The sequence below is a fragment of the Mercenaria mercenaria genome, chromosome 6 (assembly GCF_021730395.1).
Source record: "Mercenaria mercenaria strain notata chromosome 6, MADL_Memer_1, whole genome shotgun sequence".
NCBI lineage: Eukaryota > Metazoa > Mollusca > Bivalvia > Venerida > Veneridae > Mercenaria > Mercenaria mercenaria.
The window spans coordinates 70,770,800-70,793,879 of NC_069366.1; the positions used below are offsets into that span (position 1 = coordinate 70,770,800).

At 33.0% G+C, this 23,080-nt stretch overlaps 1 protein-coding gene across 1 annotated transcript; it reads right to left on the reverse strand.

Moving 5' to 3' along the window:
- Positions 1-7,414: 7,414 nt before the first annotated feature.
- On the reverse strand, positions 7,415-22,494 carry LOC123550424 (uncharacterized). The gene is made up of 8 exons (XM_053546885.1): positions 22,343-22,494; positions 19,677-19,906; positions 17,407-17,692; positions 16,940-17,143; positions 14,818-15,030; positions 13,674-13,727; positions 8,999-9,031; positions 7,415-7,518 (listed from the first exon to the last, which is right to left on the reverse strand). Exons 2-8 carry the CDS (start codon positions 19,836-19,838, stop codon positions 7,415-7,417), a joined length of 1,056 nt encoding a protein of 351 aa, XP_053402860.1. The 5' UTR covers positions 19,839-19,906; positions 22,343-22,494.
- Positions 22,495-23,080: the final 586 nt, after the last annotated feature.

Sequence of the window (23,080 nt, forward strand, 5' to 3'; positions counted from 1 at the left end):
TAGATTTTTATTACTCATTTATATAATATATTTTTTAAATTTAAATTTCTTCCAGTTCACCAAATGGAATCCAACTATTAAATTTTTCACTATAGCCTTTCCACTTTACTAAAGCTTGTTTTTTCTTATAGTCACGTCTAATAACTTTTTCTATTCTAAAAACCTCTTGTTTAGTAGGTAAAAGTTCTTGCTCATAAAATGAACCCTGAATTATTTCATTATTCAAATCTTTTATAGTGTATGTTCTGGGATTTGTGTTATGAATTTTATCAATTATAAATATTTCCTCTGTCCAGTTTGGTGTATATCCCTTTTCAAAATGTCGTTTATGTTTGCTTCAGCGAACTCGATCACCAATTTTAAATTTTGGTTTACTCTTTGGTATCTTTAATTACCATATAAACTAAAGTAAACAGTACCTTTATTTAAGTTTTTACTGGCTTCAGTCGGTGTCATTTGTATACTAGAATGTTTTGTTTTGTTATATTTATCAATCATATCCTGCAATTTATCTAAATAAGTGTAAGTATTATTTGCTGTAAAATATTTCCACATTATTCTTTTTAAACTTCCATTAAATCTTTCAATTACTACAGCTTTTCCTTCATTAAATGTATGATACATGTTAATCTTATTTTTATTTAAAAATGATTCAAACTTTTTATTATAAAATTCTTTTCCTTCATCTACCCATAAATGTGTTGGTGTTCCACCTTTTAAAATTATTTCTTCAAATGCTTTAGTAACAGATTCTCCAGTTTTATTCTTTAATGGAATAACCCAAGCATATTTGCTGAATATATCGATAACGGTTAACAAGTACTTTACACCTTTATAATATTTTGAAAAAGCTTGCATATCAACTAAATCAGCAGACGAAGTATCATCAATATCATTAACTATCACTCTTTGTTTCATACATTTTCGTTTAATTGGTGTATGTAATTCTTCTGCTAATTCATCACTCCATGTTATTTCGGGGGCCTTTTTGAGTGAGCTTTCAGCTCCCAAGGACTTACGTCCAAGTAAATACTCTACCCCCTTTTCCCGTTTTTTGACTTTTTTCCAAGCCCAAGTTTGTATTTCATTTTAATTGCTGGTTTTACAACTAAATGTTTTGCAATCTTGTCTCCAAATGTTTTTGATTTAGTGTTATTAAGTTGGAAAGCATTTGCTTGTCACATGTACCTTTTTTTACACCACTGTCGTAGCAAAGTCATGGTCCATACATACTGCGTCCAGTTCATTAACAGGAGGTCCATTATCTAAAGGGTTTCCTGGCCCACAATAATTATATTCTGGGAGTGTTAAACCTTTCTTAGGTAATAAAGGTAACATTGCTTTTTAAATATCTAAATTACCCCCTGTACTTTTAACAAACTTTCATTTCATTCTTCCACAAGATGAACAGGTAGCCATTATCATTTTTCTCCCGTTTTTTTGCAGTAACATAATGAGGATTTATATTATCAGTAAATTTTCTTTCTTTCAATATATTTTATTCTGTAAACTCATTTATATTATATGTATTTAAAACTTTTAATTTTTTACCGGGTTCAAAACCTGTGGGGTTTTTTTTAATTGGCCGGCATTGGTCACTTTGAACCAAGGGCGAGGGTTAAAATGAGGTCAAACTGTTTTAATAGCCTTATTTATATAACTACTGGCAAGTGATGTGAAGCCAGCGACCTTAACCACTCGTCCACAGAGACCCAACAAAGTAAATAACCAAATATAAGACCGTATGGTATTTGTAGTTATCGCAATCAGTTTATGCAGGGATGGTTCCTATGGTTAAGTTTATAACAACTACAACAACAAAGCAAGCGCAAAAATTAAGCACATATCCGATATCGCTTAAGGATGTACGAACGTTTTATTTTAGGATATTCGCCAATTTGAAAAAATAATGCTTTTTCGAATATTCCTTTCCAACAAGATTTACTCCAAACATTAATGCTAAATAATCAAAATATGGCTAATAATGTATCATTAAACCAAACAGATTCTACTTGTTGCGATTTTTTCACACATATATTTGGCTGGCATTTGCTTAAAATTGATGCAAGATTATAATGATTAGCTACAACTGAAATAACAGTTTTCAACATAGCACTATACTGTGAAATCATTTAATTTCGTCGGCACGAAATTTCGTGGTTTTACCCAAAACGGCTGTTTCGTGGGGACGTAAATTCGTGGATTTTCAATTTTTGTAAAAAAAAAATATATATATATATATAATTTCCACAGGTATAGATCTACTAGTACTTCTGTCCTGACATGTGCAACCTGCACGTGTCAAACAGCGCTTCCATGGTTACTGAAATTGCAATCTACGCCGCGGGAGATTAGCGAGTGATCATGTGCCAATTAACGACCGCGTTATCTATAATTATATGATCCCTAATTTGCAAAACTTTTTAAAACTGTGAAATATTCAATAAGAAAAGTCGGCGCCAATTAAAAAGTGTCAAAATCGTAGCACCTTGCACAATAAGCATTCATAATCGAAACAAATATACAAGTTGATCATTGATCATTTGATCATGTTTTAAACAAGAACTAGTTATTGTACTGCAAATTATAACAAACTATTATAGATTTAGATAATGTTGTTTTTACTCCGTAGTACTAGTATAACCCTAGTAATAGTTACATAAACTATTATAAACTGGTCCGGTTTTTATTTTATTTTATTTTATTTTTTGTGCAAAATGAATGGCGCGTCTGCATCTACTCGATAAAATTACAAGCTGTTGAACTTGGGCATGTGTTATTTCCTGCCGAGAAACGTGTAACGTGAATTAAGTATTAATGCATCGGACTCAAATCTAGCAATTAGATTCTCTAATTTAATTGCCCCAAAGTCGTAGTATTTTACTACAAAAATAAAGGCTAGCGTATAAACATTGCATAGCGGGGCCGAAAAAATTAAATAACAGCCGTATTATAGTGCGGTTGGCACGTGACGCTACGTCAAACTGCTATTTTTAGTATCTACTTTTACTTTGACAAGCATGTCATAAACAAACCACGGGTACATTTCTAAATGAAATAGTCGGTTTTGTTTCCAAGCATGCCTATGTTTATCGTTGATGGAGCCTCCATAAACTACACGAAAGCTGCAGGTTAGTACTGCCGCATGCATACAACTACGGATCAGATCGAACGGCTATGGTGTATTTTTTGGCGACTTTGCGTACAATTAAAACTATCGTGGGCACAATTTGTTCGTTGGGACTTAATTTCGTGGTTGAGCTCAACCACGAAATCCACGAAAATTAATCCCCCACGAATAATAATGATTTCACAGTAAATTATCTTTGAAATATCAGTTAATACAAATAGAACTAAAAATTTCAAAATTCACCAGGTTTTAAAGGTGCTTTTTCTAAATATATCTTTTAGATGCACAGTGACCCCAACATTTTTTTTCTTTCCATTTTGAATATTTATTGTGTCATTCTTGCATAAAAACTACTTTTTTCACTGGATCCGCCCATGTATTAACGGGAGAAAATCGTGTGCAAACAAGGCAATTCACGTGCTGTTAATACCCGATTTTTATTTTTCAAATGCTTTCCCAGGGACATATATGTATTTCTGTGCAGATTGACATCTGGTATCTGAGTCTTGTTTCTTTCAGAAAAACCTCTTCTTGAAGCATTAAAGATGCAATCTAAACCATAGAATGATTTACTGTATCAGTAACTAACGCCAAATGCGCTGCCCCCAACAATGTTCGTACTCGTTTTTTCCCTTGTTTACTCTCCTTTTAGAACTTTGCGTCAATTCAGATTTTGTAGACAACCGTGAATGTTAAAGAATCGCGTGTTTACCTGTGCGATTCTTTGTTTTTAGGAATCATATTTATGATTTTGGTAAGTATCAGTCGGTATGTTTTTATCTAATTTCTCGAAGAATTTATGTAAACAGCTTGGAAGCTTGACACTACGTTCGTACTCATCCGTACTCCAACTGTGTCCGTACTCAATATAACTCGAATGTAAAGTTATTATTCTTGAAATAGTGATCGTGTCTACCAAATTGTGAAATTATATGAACAATTTTTGGTAATTTTATGTTTGTAATAACAAGAGATAAAAAATCGCTTTAAAAACTTCAGGATGTGCTTTTGATAGTGTTGTTTATTTATGGGCCCTGGATACGGATATTTAAAACATGTTTACCGTTTCCAAGAACAACAGGAATGGTAAATAAAAAATGTACCTGAATCGTCAAGTCATCACATATGAAAACAATACATAAAGTCGTCGTGTAATGTTCTCTTATGCAAGAATAGCGACGATACACGTTTGTTTTGTGTATTAACGTCTGCAGAAGCCCGCGGGATATGTTTGTGACATCGAAATTCGGTCTCGGTCACAAACAATCCCGCGGGCTTCTGCAGACGTTAATGCACAAAAAAAATGTGTATTATCCCTACATTAAAGCAGTAAAATATTTTTTGAAATCTTAACAGCAGCATATTATTTAGATTTTTCCATTGCAAAAGGTGGGTGGCGTAATTATGGCAACATGTAAAACTGAAGGAGATTTCTTAGTGAAATTTATGCTTATGTAATACTGATGTCATATTGTATTCATAACAAATCGAACAGGATGCTTTGTTGCCTATGCATAAAACGCAAACAATTTTTTACTCGTCGTAAGTTATAGAACGTACACGTGCACTAAATAACATTTACGTTTTATCAAGTATCCAGAAGTGCCGAAAAAAGCAAATATTCATTTTGATTTTGTTCGAGTTATATTTTATCGAACGCTAGTTTGAAATGTGTTTCGACTGCCAGCTACCATATGCAAAGGATAAACTACAGTCAATTCTAAATCTAAAACATTTAATAATAAAAACTAACGTAAGGAATAAAAGTTACGTTTTACTATATTCTTGCATAAAAACTACTTTTTTCACTGTTCGTACTCATCCCTACTCCAACTGTGTCCGTACTCAATATAACTCGAATGTAAAGTTTTTATTATTTTTGAAATTGTGATCGAGTCCACCAAATTGTGAAATGATATGAACAGTTATTGGTAATTTTATGTTTGTAATAGCGAGAGATAAAAAAATCGCTTAAAAACCTTCAGGATGTGCTTTTGATAGTGTTGTTAATTTCTGGGCCCTGGATACGGATATTTAAAACATGTTTACTGTTTCCCTACACTGTATATCATTTAGTGTTAGAAAACTTTCGATCAAATTTAGCAAAACATAAAGATGTTCTATTATTAAATTCAAAGGAATCAGTTAGACGCTCACTCCTTTCCTGCAAATTATCATTATTGTTCAAGAGCTAACTTTGTTTGGATTAACTTGTAATGTTAGTATTTCAGACGTTATACGTTAATGCATCTAAAAGAAACATGTTTTGAAAGTTTAAAGCCTTTTGGAAGCATACTTTAAAGAAAAGATTACTACAACGACTTATATTTATTAATATTAGGAAAACAAAAAGTTACCTTTGTAAAGAAAACGTGTTTCAGGATATACTGGAAAAGATATGTAAACATTTTAATATACAATAGTTACTTTGTTTGTTTGGCTAGGGTATTGTTTCATATGCGTGCTACTTGTTTGTTCAAACTAAATATGTTTGCAAATTACTAGTGATCGGATATAACACATTTTGTATTACACGTTATCGTAATATTTAGCGAAGTACTCTTACTATGTGTTATCATAGCATAAACAATGATTTCAATGCATTCTGTCAATAAACCGCATTCATCAATACCTTTTGCAAATTATTCGAATTCAAATAGACTATTAATCGAGCTACTAAATTTGACTTCATGATCATAAGCATTCTGGAGTAGTTAGTATGACGCATAATCAGCATTTAAAGAAGACTGCAATGGCCATAACCATGCTGTGTATCGCTACCAAATTAGACAGCGATGACTGTAAGCATGCTGGAGTAGTTAATCAGACTACACTACAGATCAGCTACCAAACTGGACTGCCATGACCATACGCTTATCAGAGTAGTTAATCTGACACGTATCTCCACTACTAAACTTTACCGTCATGACCATAAGTGTGCCGAAATAGTAAATCAGGCAAGAGATCCATTACTAAACTAGATTGCCATGTCCATAAGCATGCCAGGATAGTTAATTTGATACATAAGCATGATGAAGAAGTTAATCTGACACATGACCCACTACTAGACTGGCATGACCATGCGCATGATGAAGAAGTTAGTCTAACAACGGTCCCAGTACTACACTAGACTGTCATGACCATCAGCATGCAGTAGTAGTTAATCTGACGTGATCCGCTTTAAACTAGCCTGCTCGAGTAGATAATCTGACAAGAGATGCGATATTAAACTAGTCTGCAAGGACCATGAGCATACCGGCGTACTAACACGTGATATACTGTCAATACTGGAGTATTTCCTCTGGCCAACGGCATGCCGGAGTAGTAGATCTGCGGTAAAATCAGCTTCTAAACTAGACTGCCATGAACATAAACATGCCGGAGTAAGTAATCTGACACGTGATCATATATTAAACTAGACTGTCATGACTACAAAAATGCAGAAGTATTTATCAATACACATGGTTCTCTAAGTAAATAATCTGACACATGATTCGCTATTTATCTAGACAGCCATGAACACAAGTCTTCAGGAGATGTTTATTTGTCACGTGTTCAGCTGCGTAACTAGATTACCATGAACGTACACATGCAGGTGAAGTAAATCTTACAAGAGATCAGCTTTTAAACGAGACTGTCAAGACTTCAACACTGCAAGTGCAATTAAAATGACCAATGATCAGCTATCAGACTAGAATATCATGCCTATAACCATGAAAGAGTAATTGATATGACGGTACTAAGCTATACAAACTTGAATATAAGCGTTTAAGAGAGGTCAATCTGACACGTGGTCAGCTGCTTAGGTAGATGGACATGACAATTACATTCCAAAGTACATAGTTATTCTTGCACACCGGACTGGTGTTTCCGGTGATTTTATCTATGTCGGTAAAACCCTTCTGGTATCCCACATGCCATGACTCTCATGCTGTTAATAACAACTTACGATTCGAGCATTAATTATATATTTCTTATGTGAAATTCGATCAAATCAAAAACCTTAACAGTCGCTCTTCGTCCATTATACATTGCAGTAAATTTAGCGGTTCAAAATAGGTTATTTTACAAAAACAACATAATACATCTGATTAAACTAAACCAGAACCGTGTTGTTGTGGTTCATCGAGACGTAATGATGCCATTTTTGTTAATGAATGTTAATTTTCCGCGCTTTGAAAACGCTACAATAAGAAACAGTGCTGCTAAGAATGTATTTCATTTTACTTTTTTATTCTGGTATTTTTTGAAATATGATATAACAGGAAATACTGTACCTTTTGTTTAGATGCTGATGAGTATATCCGGCTCTCTGGTAACTATTTTAATGGTTCCCGGTAGATGCTCGTTACCGCCAAAACAGTAACCTTTGAACCGAATATTCCCATCTACAACCGATGAAAGAATATCATAATCTGAACGTAATTAGCTACTGATCAGAACTGGACTGTCAAGACCATAACCTTTCTAGGGTAATCATTCTGACTCGCGATCAGTTGCTGAACTAGACAGCCGCGACAATAACCATGCAGGTGTAATTAATCTGATAAGTGATCAGCTACTAAACTAACCTGATATTCAGGAGTAGCATATTTAAAAGTAATCCTCTACTAAACAAGAACGCTATGACCATAGGCATACCGGAGTAGATACTCTTAAAGTGGTTACCTACTGAAATAGGCTGTCGTGAAATGTGACCATGCCCGAGTTGTTAGTCTGAAACGTTATCAGATATCAAACAAGACTGCTATGATTCTATGTATGCTGGAGTAGTTAATCTGACATATAACCAGCATCTATACTAAACTGACATGACCCTAGGCATGCAGGAGTGGCAAAGCTTACATCTCATCAGCTACTAGATTAGACAACCATAACCATAAGCAAAATTGAGTAGTTAATCTGACTCGTATCCAGCTACTGATTTAGACTGTAATGTCTATAATTATGCCGGAGTGGGTAATGTGAGGAGTGATCAGCTATTTAACCAGACTATCTCGAATATAACCATGTAGTAGTAGTAAAACTGACACGTGATCCATTACTAAGCTAGACTACAATGACCACTGCTTCGAACGGAGATAATTTGTCACGTTATCAGATATTTAACTAGACTGTCATGACCATAATACTTCAGGCGTAGTTGATCTGACACCAGAACATCTACCAAAAATAGAATGTCAGGACCATAAGTATGCAGCAGTTGTTAATTTGAGAAGTGATTCGCTGCAATCTAGATTGCCATGACCATAAGCATGCAAGAGAAGTTAATCTGACAAATAATCAGCCACTTAACTAGGCTGTCATGACCAAAGGCATGCAGAGGTAATTGATCTGATTCATGAACATTATTCTTGTGTATAATATTATTCTTATCAAGCCAGTAACGATTGTGGAAGTTTTCATGGGTTTTCCTTTATAGTGTTGGGATTACTGGAACACATTAAACAAGGAATCAAAATATAACATGCTCGAAGACGACTGCCAAAACTAACTAAATGCTTCGTGTGATAGCTTAAGTATTTGCGATCTCTAAAATGCATCTTGTCAGAAACGTCCGTAAGTAGTTATGCCGACAGATATAACACAACAATTTTCATCGCAAGGGCTTACGGAAACATAAAAAAAATAGTAGCATAGTTTTCTCTCTTTTTTCGTTCACATGACAATAACTTACCAAGTAACAACAGATATATTGTTTTACAGATTTTTGTAACTGAATAAGGCCAAAGCTTAGAACGCTTTTGATTATTTCAGCTATAATTTAATAAATATACTTTATTAAATATCAAGTATAACAAAACTGTCAGCCTCTAGTTCTAAGTCAGAGTATATCAAGCCTACGCAAGAAATGTTTCTTCAACTTACCTTCCTCTCGTCCGGTTGCCTTGATTTCTCTAGCTAGAATGAAAGTGATATTTCAATTTGTTATATTAATTTTTTGTTAATTCAGAGGCAGTTGTAGAAACAGTTTCAATGCAAACTTCAGATTTGCGTTAAATCCTACTACGATTTATAGCCATTTTGGAATTAAAACGAAGTAAAGTATGAATGGGAAGATCGATATTTCAAATGGGCCATCTTTAGATTAGATTGTATCACATTAAGTCTTGTTATGCCACCTATTTGTGATATGGAGTGTATATTTTGCTTTGTCCATCCGTCTGTCCATTTATCCGTCATAACGCCATAAAATTATGTATTTGACCTACAGTCATTACACTTTACTGGTTTGTTTTTCCAAAACGTCAGAAGTTGTGCACCTGAGACTAAGGGCTCAAGATGTGATCGCCATGTGTCCGCAGTCTTCGTACGACCTAAAAAAATCCCTTTAATACTTCAGAAACCAGACTCCTGGCCTTATCGTATTACGGCTTGATCAGATTGCTGGTAATAGACATTTGCAAATTAAGCCGACACTGAATCCGAATCTTACTTCGGAAATTAAATGTAGCACTTTTCTTAAACAATTTAATTATATGAAATGCAAATACAAAATATTATTGGCCAAGATTGTACCTTCGTGCTGTTACGTTCTACTGACATAATTACTGAACTGAGTACCATACCTCCATGTTTTAATTTCTCTAATAGTACATCTGCACAGATTAAAAACTGTTGGATACTGGATGAATCTGGCTCGTTTTTATTGCATTTATACTAAAATTTCTTCATACACTACCTAAAGGGTCGTTTATGATTTTTGTCTGTATTGCGTTAGTCCGCCATGTTCGAAATAGTAATGGCTTGGATTTATAAGATAAAATGAGCCACCATCCACGACATGATTTACTTCATGCAATAAAATGGCGGTTTTAGCGTATAGAACTGAACATATCGAAAAACTCATTCCGTCTCTCACGGCAATACACTTTTATTGCACATCGCTGGCCGGTGTCACAGAGCCATGTTAAATTGGAGTAGCATGAGCGATTACACTTTCCTTTACACATCTCAGTTCTATTTTCTTCAATTACTCATATAATCGTAAAATGTTTAGATATACGTGTAATGTACATGATATACGACTTATCTGAGCTAAAATAACGACGGTCAAAATATGTTTACTTTTGTATATAATTTAAATACAATTTATTCCCTTGATAGGTGATGCAATGCGTTTCAGAAACTTATAAAACTATAATGAAGTAAAAAATATGGTCCAACAAATTTATACGACTTTGTCACAATACAATTTGTAGCGTTCTGATTTGATAGGATATCCAGTAGTTTCGCAGATAACTCTGCATTATGATTAAATTCTAAACGCTGAAAAATAATGATTTCGCAATATTCTATATACAAGGTTTTCGAAAGTGGCCGACGACATGATGGTAAAGATGTTGTTAATTTGGTTATATTGTAGAATCCTCTAACTTTGAAAAAAGTCGACGTTAAATAAAAATATAGGATACAAATTCCATTAAGAACTTTAATCTTTGCATAGTTTACGTTAGAAGTTCTCTAACGTTATCTTGATAGAAAATATAAATACGTGAAGCAGCTGACGAAAACATTCCGTTCATAATAGCTAACAATATCTTGAAAAAAGAATTTATGTGATCTTATAATAACCTCAGTATGATCTAGATACAGTGACACTATTAAAGCAACTTGACTATGTAAGCTCGCCAAGCCCATTAACTCAGTAAGTTTTTTTTAACTATATCAACATGTTTATAACAATACGCAAGTATCAGGCAATCTGAAATACTGGGTGTATGACACCGGCCAAATAAAAGTTTAGTATGGCTGATTCCTTTTTATAAATCGCATATATGAAACGAGTTGTCTCTGTTCTTTTTGTTTTTCTATCTTGTTTCAAATTGGGAGTCGCGTAAAAGATCATGACGGCTGAAGATTGTTAACAGCTCAGACAAGTAACGGGTTTGGTAGAGAGTCATGCAAAGATAATGTCCTCAAAAAACTTTAAATTTCTTAGAATTTTCAGTCGACTATCATTACAACCAAAACACTGCATGTATAACGTAGATTTTAATGAAGCGGAAAGGGCACCATTGCAGAAATATTTCTGTGAACTATTGTCAAAATTGATGGATTCTCATTAAAATGATTGAAGACTACTAATGACCGGTGGACGGACGGACGACGGACATCCAATAATCTTGATTACAAAGAACATTTCAGATGAGTCCATTAAAAAAACTGGACAAATAAACACGACGTGTCTTTTTGTTTTGCGCAACTTTTTATTCGATTATTATTATATGGGAAATTATGACAACAACTAATATTTAACTTTAAAAAAATTCTAGTGATTCAGGTTGAAACATTTAGTGAAGCATTTTATCAAATTGGAAATGTTACGTAGTAATGTAAATAACATTTTTGTAAAGGCATGTTACTATTTATAGCGTGGACATATTTATCTTAAGGTTGTTCTGCATGTTCGGATCAAAACTTTTTCTACAATATAGAATTTTATTAAACCCTGATTTTTCAAAACTTCAGAATATACTGTGCTTGATTTTTTTCAAGACTAATTTGAAAAACAAATGACCTGACACAAGTTTCATACATAACAGGAAGTCTATGGGAAAATCGATTGTTTTCGCGAAAACAATGTTTCTACAAAGTAGATTTTAATAAAAGTTCTCACAGTCGCAAATAAACATATGGCCTATAATCTGGTGAAGTTAGATGTATAGGTCCTTGTGCTTGTTTTCGAGATATTTGCAAATTTTAAGACATTTTTGGAATTATTTAATGTGTCAGATGTTTTGATATCATTCTTTAACTCTAGTAAAGTTGCCCTTTTAACAAATTTACTCACCAGTTGCCATTAATTTATAAAATGATTTTTATTGGCGTACACCGACTCTACTCTTTATTCTACGTTTTCTGGATAAATGACGTTATGCAATTACGTCCGGATTATCAAACATGCAGAACCACCTTTAAATAATATTTTGAGATTTTCCTATAAGGTTAGAACAATGATATTGGGTTCTGTACCAGAATAATTCGCAAATGTCTAAATTAAAAAGATGTCGGATGGCTTTGAAACTGGGTTAAAAAGAAGATCACTGTATCAAAGCATGCAAAAACCTAGTTAGCATTTTAGAGGCCAGAACTTTGTGAAACCTGGTCAGAACGACTGACAATAAAAATCTAGAGCAGGTTAAAAACAAGATCATCTAGGATCAAAAATATGCCACTGGATCAGATTTCTAATTTTGAACAGATTTTATACAGACAAACATTTGACAAAATGTTAGGATAAACAAGTAGGAAAATATTGATTCTGGAGTTTTTAACGTTTTCATTTCATCTGACATTAGAGGACAGCATGACCTAGATTTTATGTTGAAACAATTGACCTAATTTCGTATAGATTAGGTACAATAAATCGTCTCTTAAGCGTTAAGGAAGTATTTCTATAATTTGACATTGTTGGTGTCTTTAGATAGCAAGGTTTCAAACTTAAAACTTGCTTTTTTAGTTTTGAGAAACGTTTTCTATGATTCAACTTAGTGATTTTGATTTAAAGCCTTTCAAACTTATTTAATTCTATAAATAGACAATAGCTATATAAGCTATTATCAAGATATAAATTATTTGTTGAATCGGGGTGCTACCTTAGTCGCTGGATACAGAATAATCTCATTGCTATTTATCTAGCTATTTATACTTCAGAACTCCTGTGCTTTCTACAGGAGTGCGTTCTGATTGTTTCTATTTATAGAAATCGTTTCTGAGTGGTCTACATTCGAACATAGTTTTTTTAACAATGAGTACTTGCTGTTACAAATGGTTGATTCCCTTTAACCATTGTAAATGATGTAATGCCTGACACTGGTATCAAGCTATGGCTGTAATTAACACAAAGCAACCCTAAAGTACCCACATGTTATTATCAGCAGTAATGCAACTATAATAGCGATGATATAACACAAAGGTTTTCTGCTTTCGTATTATATTATTAATACTTATTCTTTATTTTTTTTAACTTTGTGACTTCGAGGCATGAAGACGTTTTACATTCTGTGTATTGATGTTTCAAACGAAGGGCGGAATTCACGAAAAAGCGTCTTACGGTTATCATGGATTTTTCAGAAGACAAATAATTGCATTAAATTTGATTGCATCTTCCATTCAACATAATTATTATCATTCTTATTATTATAGTTACAATATATCTTACCTTTTTGTAAGATAAATGAATAAGAAGTTTGATATTTTATAGCAATTTCCAGATGTTAGTCTAACAGATCTGTTTTACTTACCCCAGGGAATCGCAGTTTCATTATTGCGTATGGCCGTCATCAACGGACGAAATACCCCTGGGCCATCTTTTTCTACTTTATACTTGCAAGTTAAAGCTGAGAAATATCATACCTGTATGTCTTTTTAACATTCTTCAGATTTATAAAGTATCTTTTTTCCCTTTTTTGTTATTTAATTTTTACATATAAAGTATCTTTCTTGATGCTAATATTAAACGTATCAAATCAACTTGGGGGGAAACATACAGAATAAAACGCCAGAATGTAAACTTTACATAAGGTAAAATAGGACTTACATAGTTCTTTATCTTTAGTCTCAAATGCTTCCCTTGCTATACTAGTATAAATTTCTGAAATAGTATAAGTCTGAACATGCAATCAGCCAATATCTGAAATACATAATTACTTCTGAGAACGTAGCCCTATTAAAACAACGTATTTAATAATGTGTGTATGGTTTTGTAAAAGATTTATAAACAAATTAACACTAAAACAAAGTACAAACAATCAAAGTCGAAACTAAAATATAAAATTGAACACATCGTATACAATATTCAAAGTACAGAGTGAAAATCGCCTTTTAACTCTCACTGTCAATTGCGAAAACACCACTGGAACGTATAAACCAATCAATTGTGCACAAACCCTCACTCGTAGTTCCCACTTTGTTCAAAAGTTACAAGACGACTTAAATTAAAGTTCTAGCCACCAGGTATATTCTAAACATACATAATATACCCACTTAGTAGGTTTAACCATAATGTTAGGACCAAGTATGTGGGGGCGAAACGCTAATGACCCAATAATAATTATCAGGGATCCAAAATGACCCAGTAAAATTAATCAACCGTATAAGCATGTACTCAATTTCTTCGCAGACGAGTAATCTAGCAAGAGAAACACCATTAAGGGCGAAACAACCAAACGAGATAAATTCATTTTAACCCCTGTGGGATTTCAGAACTGCCTATCGTTGACTCTATCAAATGTTTCCAACTGGCATTGCTTTTGCTCTGACAAGTCTATCTCGGGTTACGCTTTTTTCTGCAAGACCTTTATATATCTAAAGGATCACTTCCGACTCTTTCCCAATTGCGTTGGTTATCAGAAACAGTAAAACAGGAAAATACCATCATAAAATAAAGGAAAATCAATATATGCTATACAGTGTATAGATATTGAACTGGTCGATCTAAAGTTTTGGACAAACTGAAACCCTTACAGCAAATCTAAATCGTTCAAATGTAAAACAAAAATACAGATAACAGATAACATTGATTCTAACAAAGGAACCTTTAACAATTCTAAAAGATGGTGACGCTTAATTTCACATTTTCTTCAAGGGAAAACTTCAGAGTATTGAAATGAAAATATTTTAAATGCATTTAAATTAACATGATATTCATTCACGTAAACCGACGTAAAGAAAATGAGATTTACCAGGTATGTTTGCGGCCTTTGTTGTCATTGTTTCAGGGAGTTTGTCACGTACAGTGTAGTACAGAAGGCGAAAAGACTCTCTCGATTTTGCGCTATATTTTACAAAGGTTACATTCACCCAACTAGAGGATGTATAGAATATGCGAAGGGCCATGTTAAGATTGCAAAACTTCTTTTCACTGGCAAACCTGTCAATTATTACGAATGTCGACCCTGAAAGAGATATTGAATAATATCACCACAGACAGACATAAGTAAATATTTCGTCAATAAGCCCTTTTTGGTGGTGACTACCCTGGTAAGTGACTTTTATTTCAGACGCAGTGGCTTTTATAAAAAGAGCCAAATAAGATAAGCCGTTTAGGTGTTCAATAGTGGTAAAAAAACGTCTATCACTCTAGTCAGCACAAAAAAGTCCTACGTGTGCTGTGCTTTTCTAGAGATAGTTTGTATTAAAGTATTTAATTAAATTCAGAACAGCTTACTTTCCTATACGTGATTATCGCGATGATACAATATGAATTATTATATAATATATAAGTAGAGAGAATTTATACGAACTAATCATCACAACACTATACCAAACCAATAACGGCAAAACGCCTAGCAGGACAAACAAGCGTGCACATTCCACAACAGGTCCACTGACCCGAAATAAGATTAGTCTCGTCTCGATGCTGTTTTATATATACATACGAATTGTACTACACATTCGTTCAACTGGTTCAACATTTGCATATATACATACATATTATTTGCCCTGCTGAGTAAATAAACGAAACCGGTTGGCAAATATTAAGTAACACATGTAATGTTATATATTTTTTCTTTATAATTTACTTGCTCCTTTTACATCCATATATATATATATATAGAGAGAGAGAGAGAGAGAGAGAGAGAGAGAGAGAGAGAGAGAGAGATTTCGACTAAAATGAAATTGCACTTAAACAATTTACACTGCATATAGATTCATTATGGAATCTCACAATGCTCAATTTAAATTTATTCCTTTTCAAAATTTATCTATACTGGTTTCCCAGTAGTTTCCGGACCGAAATCGCTATTTTTTGCCTGTAACTTTCAAACAAAACATAGTAGAAACATAAATTTTTCACAGAAAAAACCTAGGTTCTTCTTTAACACCATGCAGAAGTCGTATTACACTTGCGTTCATAACACAAATGTAGATGAGGCCTCAAAGGGGGCAATTAATTCCATTAATATCTCAGTTAGTGCGAGTAGTTTTCCGGACCTTTCATTGCACAGCTGTAATCTTTCTCTAAAAGCAAACATTTCCGATTTCGTTACATATATTCAAAATTAAAACATAATTCTAAGGCGAGATGATGATTAGAAAAGAATATTTCAAGAATTTAACAAATACTAGATTTATAATACGTTCATTACAGTTATGTCTAATCACGTTTGAATGACGTTTGTAACGTCACGCTAAAATGACGGGACGTATTGAGCGAACTGGTAATATTACAAAAAAGAAATTAAGAATTTTTAATACAATTAACATCTATTTTCTTAAAAACAACAAGACCGGTCTCAGAATTGGTAGTCTAACGCCCTGACTACTCGGGCATGGACATGTACTGATGCTAAAAATTTGATTTATAGACGGTATCGTAGGTAAATCCCTGTCTGTTTTGTTTCCTATTTTTAATCGATGATTGAATGCCGTTGTTAAGTGAAAAGGTCGATTTTTCTGACTTTCGTTGTTTTATTTTATTACTATCAGTATGTTTTTACTGTATCGTCTGTAAATGGGAGCATCAATTGACTGATGTTTACCTTCAAGGGGCCTCAACTTCTGCGCATGCGCACTGTAACTGGAATTCCCCTGCTGTTGACAATCTTTTTTGTAAACATTACATCGAAGTAAGTTAAAACAACCGGGATTTTCAAATAATAAATAAGTTCGTTAATGCTAGGTTTTCGCTGCTAGTTAAAGGCAACAAATGTCTAGATAATATGATATTGATACCCAGATGTTTTACTACGGCGTAAAGTCTATACAGCACGAATTGTGAAAGGTCCGGAAAACTACTTGGGTCCGGAAACTACTGGGAAACCAGTATTTTGTTAAAATTTAAAATTTGAAATGTAAGAGTACCTGTATCACATCTTACGTCAAAATGTAAAACTTCAAATCGTAGATAGCCTCTCGAGAAGCTGATAATCCATTTTTCAATAGTTCCATGAAAATCGATACCAAAATATGACATCGACGACAACGACATGACTAACATATCACATGTTTCTATATGTTCATCGCTCACTGGTTTGAAATTGTCAAGCGAAAAGCAAGCAGGTATATCTTTAAGGAAAGAATGAAACAATAGCTTTACAATATGTTAATCCTTTCACCAATATCTAAATAACAGTGACTGTTTTTTTTATTTACTGACAAAATGCATCCATCGAGTCAAACTCTTGTCAAAGCATGGTCGCTTTTGCAACCATTATTGTTTATGTAAATTTTGACTAATTAAGCGGCGTTAGATGGTTGAAAGTTCACCTTAACAGTCTTTGTATCTGTAAGTTCATATTCTTAGAAGATAAGCGATTTTTCATACATACCTTGCATTAAGACTAATGCTCGGAACCCTTGACCCCTGTAAAGCAACTCGCCAAAGCGTCGACATGTTGTAAATGTTACTGTTAGGTATGATACACTGGTCTCTATCATAAATGTTCTTCCATTGTAGAAAGCGTCAATTGTAAAATTGCTCTTTGCTTCTCTAAAGTTCCTCTTTGGTGCCAAATGTTTACCAATTAACGCTAATTTGACTGAATTTATATAATACACGTAAAGTTCTTCATTAAAGAGAATTCTGTCTTCACAAAAGTCGGTCCCCTGTTGAAGCTGCAAAGTCATGTAAATATAACTTGTAAATTTATCCTGACAAGCATTATCAAGATAAAGAAAAACAGTATACAGATGACAATACTGTATTCATATTTTACGCCAAAGCAAATTCTTTATTTTCTTTATTTTGGCTTTTCATGATAAAAACGTTTGCTATGGACAAAAATCAAATATCGTAAACATATTTATAGTGTTATATATCTGCAAAAAGTTACAATATTTATAGACAAAAAAGACAGATTAAAAAAGTCGTTGAAACGTTGACACATTTAGACCAATTGTTACGTCATTTCTGACGTCATATATGACGTCACAACTAACAGAAGTAGTCCCACCACTGAATTAATCCGCATCCGATGAAAACTGAGTACAGGACTGTGTTTAATGTTAAAATTTAAAATCCATACGTGTTATTGGATAAAACTGTGTTTAAACGGTAAAACATTCGTGTAACTGGATAGGTTTGCATTTTAATGGTAACGTTTTTAATTTATATACTTGTAACTAGATAAACCAGAGTTTAAATGGTAGATGTTTTAATTTATATTATGTAACTGGATTAACATGCATTTTAATGGTAAAGCTATTAACTGATGCACGTGTAGTTGCAAATTTAATTTGTTTTGAATGTGTCAGTCAGAACAAATTTGATTTTACAAAGTGTTCGATTACAATCCTAGCTAAAACTCGATAAGAAAAACAAATTCAGTCTTGATATTTAGCTTATTTCGGGAGTTTTTTTAATAAGCCTATAAAAACATGTTTTATAGTTGTTTGAATCACACCTTATTACTGAAATTTGATTCTGTACAGAAAAGACATACATTTATTCAGCATATCTGATGACACATCAAGATATTAATGCTTCTTGTTTACCAGCAAACAATATTTCATTAAATGCAGTTTCATACTTTTTAGCACCATACAGTATAAACTTAAAATATATTGGCTAGAAATATTAGAAAACGTAGATAAGTTTATTAAATGAACTATTGGTTTGAATAAACATTTTATTTTGTGTTAATTTATTAAGGGTAGGGGTCATCAATTCCCTTTTTAAATAAAAAATCTAAAAAGAAATTTATCTTAAGATCTTCTTAAATATGCGACATAAACTGAAATTTCTCATCATTCTGGTTATATATGTGTATTCAAAATTTGGGGCTTAAACTTTAATTTTTTGCCTTTTTGGCTAAAATGTATTTAAATCTAAAGAATGACATCTGTTATAATAAGATAATTGATGCATGTGTTCAAGAATATAACAAGTTTCAAGTATTTGATGATACCCCGTATATACAACGTTTCTAGAGACATAACTGTATGTAAACTTGAACAAAAGATTATATGAGTAAAGCACACATATATTTCTCAATGTATCATAAAATAAAATTAAAATTGCTACATGTATACCTTATGCTTTTAAATTAAATGATTCAATTTCTAATCATGGTAAGTTGAAACATAATCAACATTACAAATTATATGCAGATATTTTTCATAAATTCTACTACTACACTCTACAAATACTAAATATCTGTATATGTTATAAAACATCGAGGTGTCCGTATATTATTACTATTTGTTTAAAACTGTTCCTTAAGTAGAATTTGCTTAGGCTTAATTCATTTTAGATAATTCAATTAATGACACAATTTGAAATGAGCAAACAACTCGTAACTATTTAAGAAAACGTGCACTCAAACTGCTTATTATACATTAGTATTTAATTGTGAAGTTTTGAATGCCACACATCTACGTATGTATTCTCAATAATGTGCGAATTAAATAGAACTAGAGTAAACCGAAGTATTAAGTTTGTTGGCTTTTTTCTTTTATACTAAAATGTATCAGTATATTCACTTGAAGTTTTTAAAGTCCAGCTAAAACGAAGCGGAATAATTATTTTGAAACTTTGTGCATGGATTTTGTAGCATCCTGTACAATACTTATTACACTTACCATATGTATCTGTACTAACCTGATCAATGTGTAATGAAACTTTCGTGAATATTAATTTGATGAACTCGGTATCATCAAACTGAATTATCCATTTGTAACTTTCCCCATTTCTGTAGCCGAATGGATAGCCAAAGCTTGTAAGTACAGCATCTGTTGACACTGGTGATATAAGTGACAACATTGAAGCATTTTTATGAAAACTTGTCCGCTGAATACTTTCGTATGCCGTTACCGGAACATAAGAACGACCTGAAAAATAAAACAGAAGATATTGGTAGTATCTTACCAGATGTGTATATCTTTTTTTTTTTTTTGATAAATACTATTGCATGTTATCGTGAACCCATTTAGTGTTAACTTTGTTATAAGTATTTAGACAGGACACAATTAAAATCTTGTTATGATGTAAGTTAACAGAAACTTAGTTACATGAAAACTTCTAGGGCGTATTCACTAAAACGTTTAAGCTAGCAAAAACGACTACTCATTACTTCAATCATTGCTAAAATGACTCTGTTTGTCTTTGAATATAAATGGCAAAATAATAAAGATCATAATAATGTAAAAATCCGTCACGTATATGTCTGATTTATCTTTTCCGTCACTAGGTTGTTCGCAACTTCTTTTTGCAAGAGCCGTGTATAGTGTAAGCACCCATGCTTTTGTGTTTCTGTCAAATATGTATACAGGATGGACTAGGAATATTTAATCTGCACTCTTAGTCACTCTTATCATATTCGCTGAGTAAATCGCATCATTGCTGTGTCAGTCTTGTCGAGTGGAAGATCTACGTTGTTTCAGATGATCAGTTTTGGTGGAGAAAGCTGAGTGCGAAAGTTGAGCCAGTGGTGAGAAAGTTGTTTGTGACTAAGAGCACGGATTACGAAGAAACCATTTCTATAAAATGGTTTGTTGTAGATATGGATCGGGCTATGGTGGAGGAACTGATCCTATAAATACACTTTAAATGATAACAGTAATGAAGTTCAGAGTTTTATATGTTATTTGATTTAACGATAACGTATTCAATATATTAACGGCAAAATATGCTTCTTACAATAAAAATGAGAAACACGTAGGAGATTAAAGGCAGACACAGCAATGGACCAGTTGCAAAGAACTACTTTCAGCCATTTAGTTTTTATCAAAGTTCTACTAAAACCATATTTTATAGAGATCTACGATATAATTCACGATTCTAGAATATAGTGATAGTATAGTAAAGGAAATTTGGTAAACCGCTTGTACCTAAAGCTTCAGAGCTTGACTGCATTTTTGAAAGTTGTTGAAGATCGAACTTTAAAAGTAGATCAATGTTATTGTTGCAACTGACCCAGATTGCTGGAACGTGCGTCCTTTTATAACTGACGCAATGCTGGAAGGGATGCTGGAATGCTGGGGACCAATCAAAATCCTTGACACAAAAAGCGCGCTGTCAGTGTAATCGGGTCAAGTCACAGTAAACATTAAATAATATGGAATTAACGTAAACTGTGCTGCTATAAAGGGATTAAAAGGTAAGGGCAGATATAAAGAATTGATTTAAAAAGGGGAACTGATATAATTGTCTCCAATAAACCAAAATAGAGACAAAAATATAGCGTTCCAGCATTTTCCAGCATTGCGCGTTCAAAGCAGACAAATAGTTACACGGAGCGTTCCAGAATATTCCTGAAGTTTTGCTAATTACATATTCGCTTCCGAATAAGATTTACTTTTAAAACAATCAAAGTTAACAAAACAGTATTCTATGGCAATATAAATCAGTCATTTAAGCATTCCCTGCAAAATTACCAAAATTCATGCGCAAACATTCATAACAAAAATGGCGGACATATTCAACTTGTAAATACATCATGCAGGAATGCTGGAAATCGAAATATTAACAAAAGTGATTTATAACAAGCAAAGATTCTCTGACGAAATCAAAGTGTTATGTCAGTACTAAACATACATTAAAGGAAACTGGATTAAAATCTGTATTTTACACATGGTGAGTACTGGTTCGTAAAGTGAATGATATCCGGATACACGAGAGTTCGGTTATCAGATTTCCAGCTATTACACTAGGTTCTATATCATTCTAAATTTTTCAAAAGATGTAAGTAGGAATGTTTCTAAACTTGTAACTGAAATGAAATTAACTTATATCCTTAGGAAGCATGCACGAGATGTTTGCAAATATGTGCTGCATTCCAATGCTTATGTCAATACATCGTTATATGTACTTAACAAGCGTAAGCAAAGATGGGAGTATCCCTCAGAATTGAAATCCGTGTAATTTTTAAAATTTGCAATACTGCAAAAAATTAGCAAACGTAGGACATCCTTTTGTAAGCTGTATAAGAAATAAGAAACTTTTGGACGTAGGCTGATGTGTTTCGTCAGAAAATGTAACCAAGATTATGAGAAATTTATTTTAAAAGATCTGAAAGCGGCAGGAAGTGTGATCGCGGTAGGATGTATGGTAATGGCTGGTGTCTCGTATAGAGGCAAGACTCGAGTTATAGACAAAACAACTAAAGCCAGCTCTTTATTATATAACAGGATAGAGAAAGGTTTAAAACAAAATTTTGGACGGCAATTCCTAGACTGTTTTAAGTCAATATGGCTAGATGTATGTTGTTCTTTCAGACAGCGTATCTAGCTATACATTTTAACAAACATTAGAATATTTTATATTACCCTTTGTTCGGCAACCGCTTAACTCGATTCGTAGACAACTGAGGTTTTGTGTCAATGGTTCCAAAATATTGATCCGGACAAACCGAGAGTAAAGTGGTTTGTATAATACAAATGTTTGAGGCTCATCAACCCGATATAAAGCGTCTAATAAAAAAACCTGAAAGTCAATCCAGTAGATTAATACTAACTATAACAAAATCATTTGAAGAATAATTTGTTAACTTAATGCATGAAGAAAATATTTGTTTGCACATCTTACACCATGTAAAACATAAAAAATAAGGAGTAAATCCTTATTATTCAAGCCAAACATATAGAAGTTTACCGCAATAAAAAAATCAAACTTTCATTTGATTATACCCAATAAGATACAGTACGAACGGCAGTTATTTTTGGATGCCATATTGTTTGAATTTGCAGTGTTAAGTAAATCTTTTTTTCTTAATCGAGCAGATGAATGACACTACGTCTGTGTGGTTTATATATACGGATACGCGTTTGGCGGCAATGCCTTTCGTTGTACATAGAAGTCCAGCAAAGAGATCTTTACATTCAGATATGAAAATTTGAAAAATGATGTCATGTGACCTTTTCAAGACAACGAAAATAAGTTTTTCAAGTGATACAGTTAAGCGCTGTTTCTGTTCTCTGTAATCTAAAATCTGCTTGATTACTTTCTAGCTTCAACTTTAATGATGGCATAATCTTATGGAGAAAACAGAATATATATATATATAT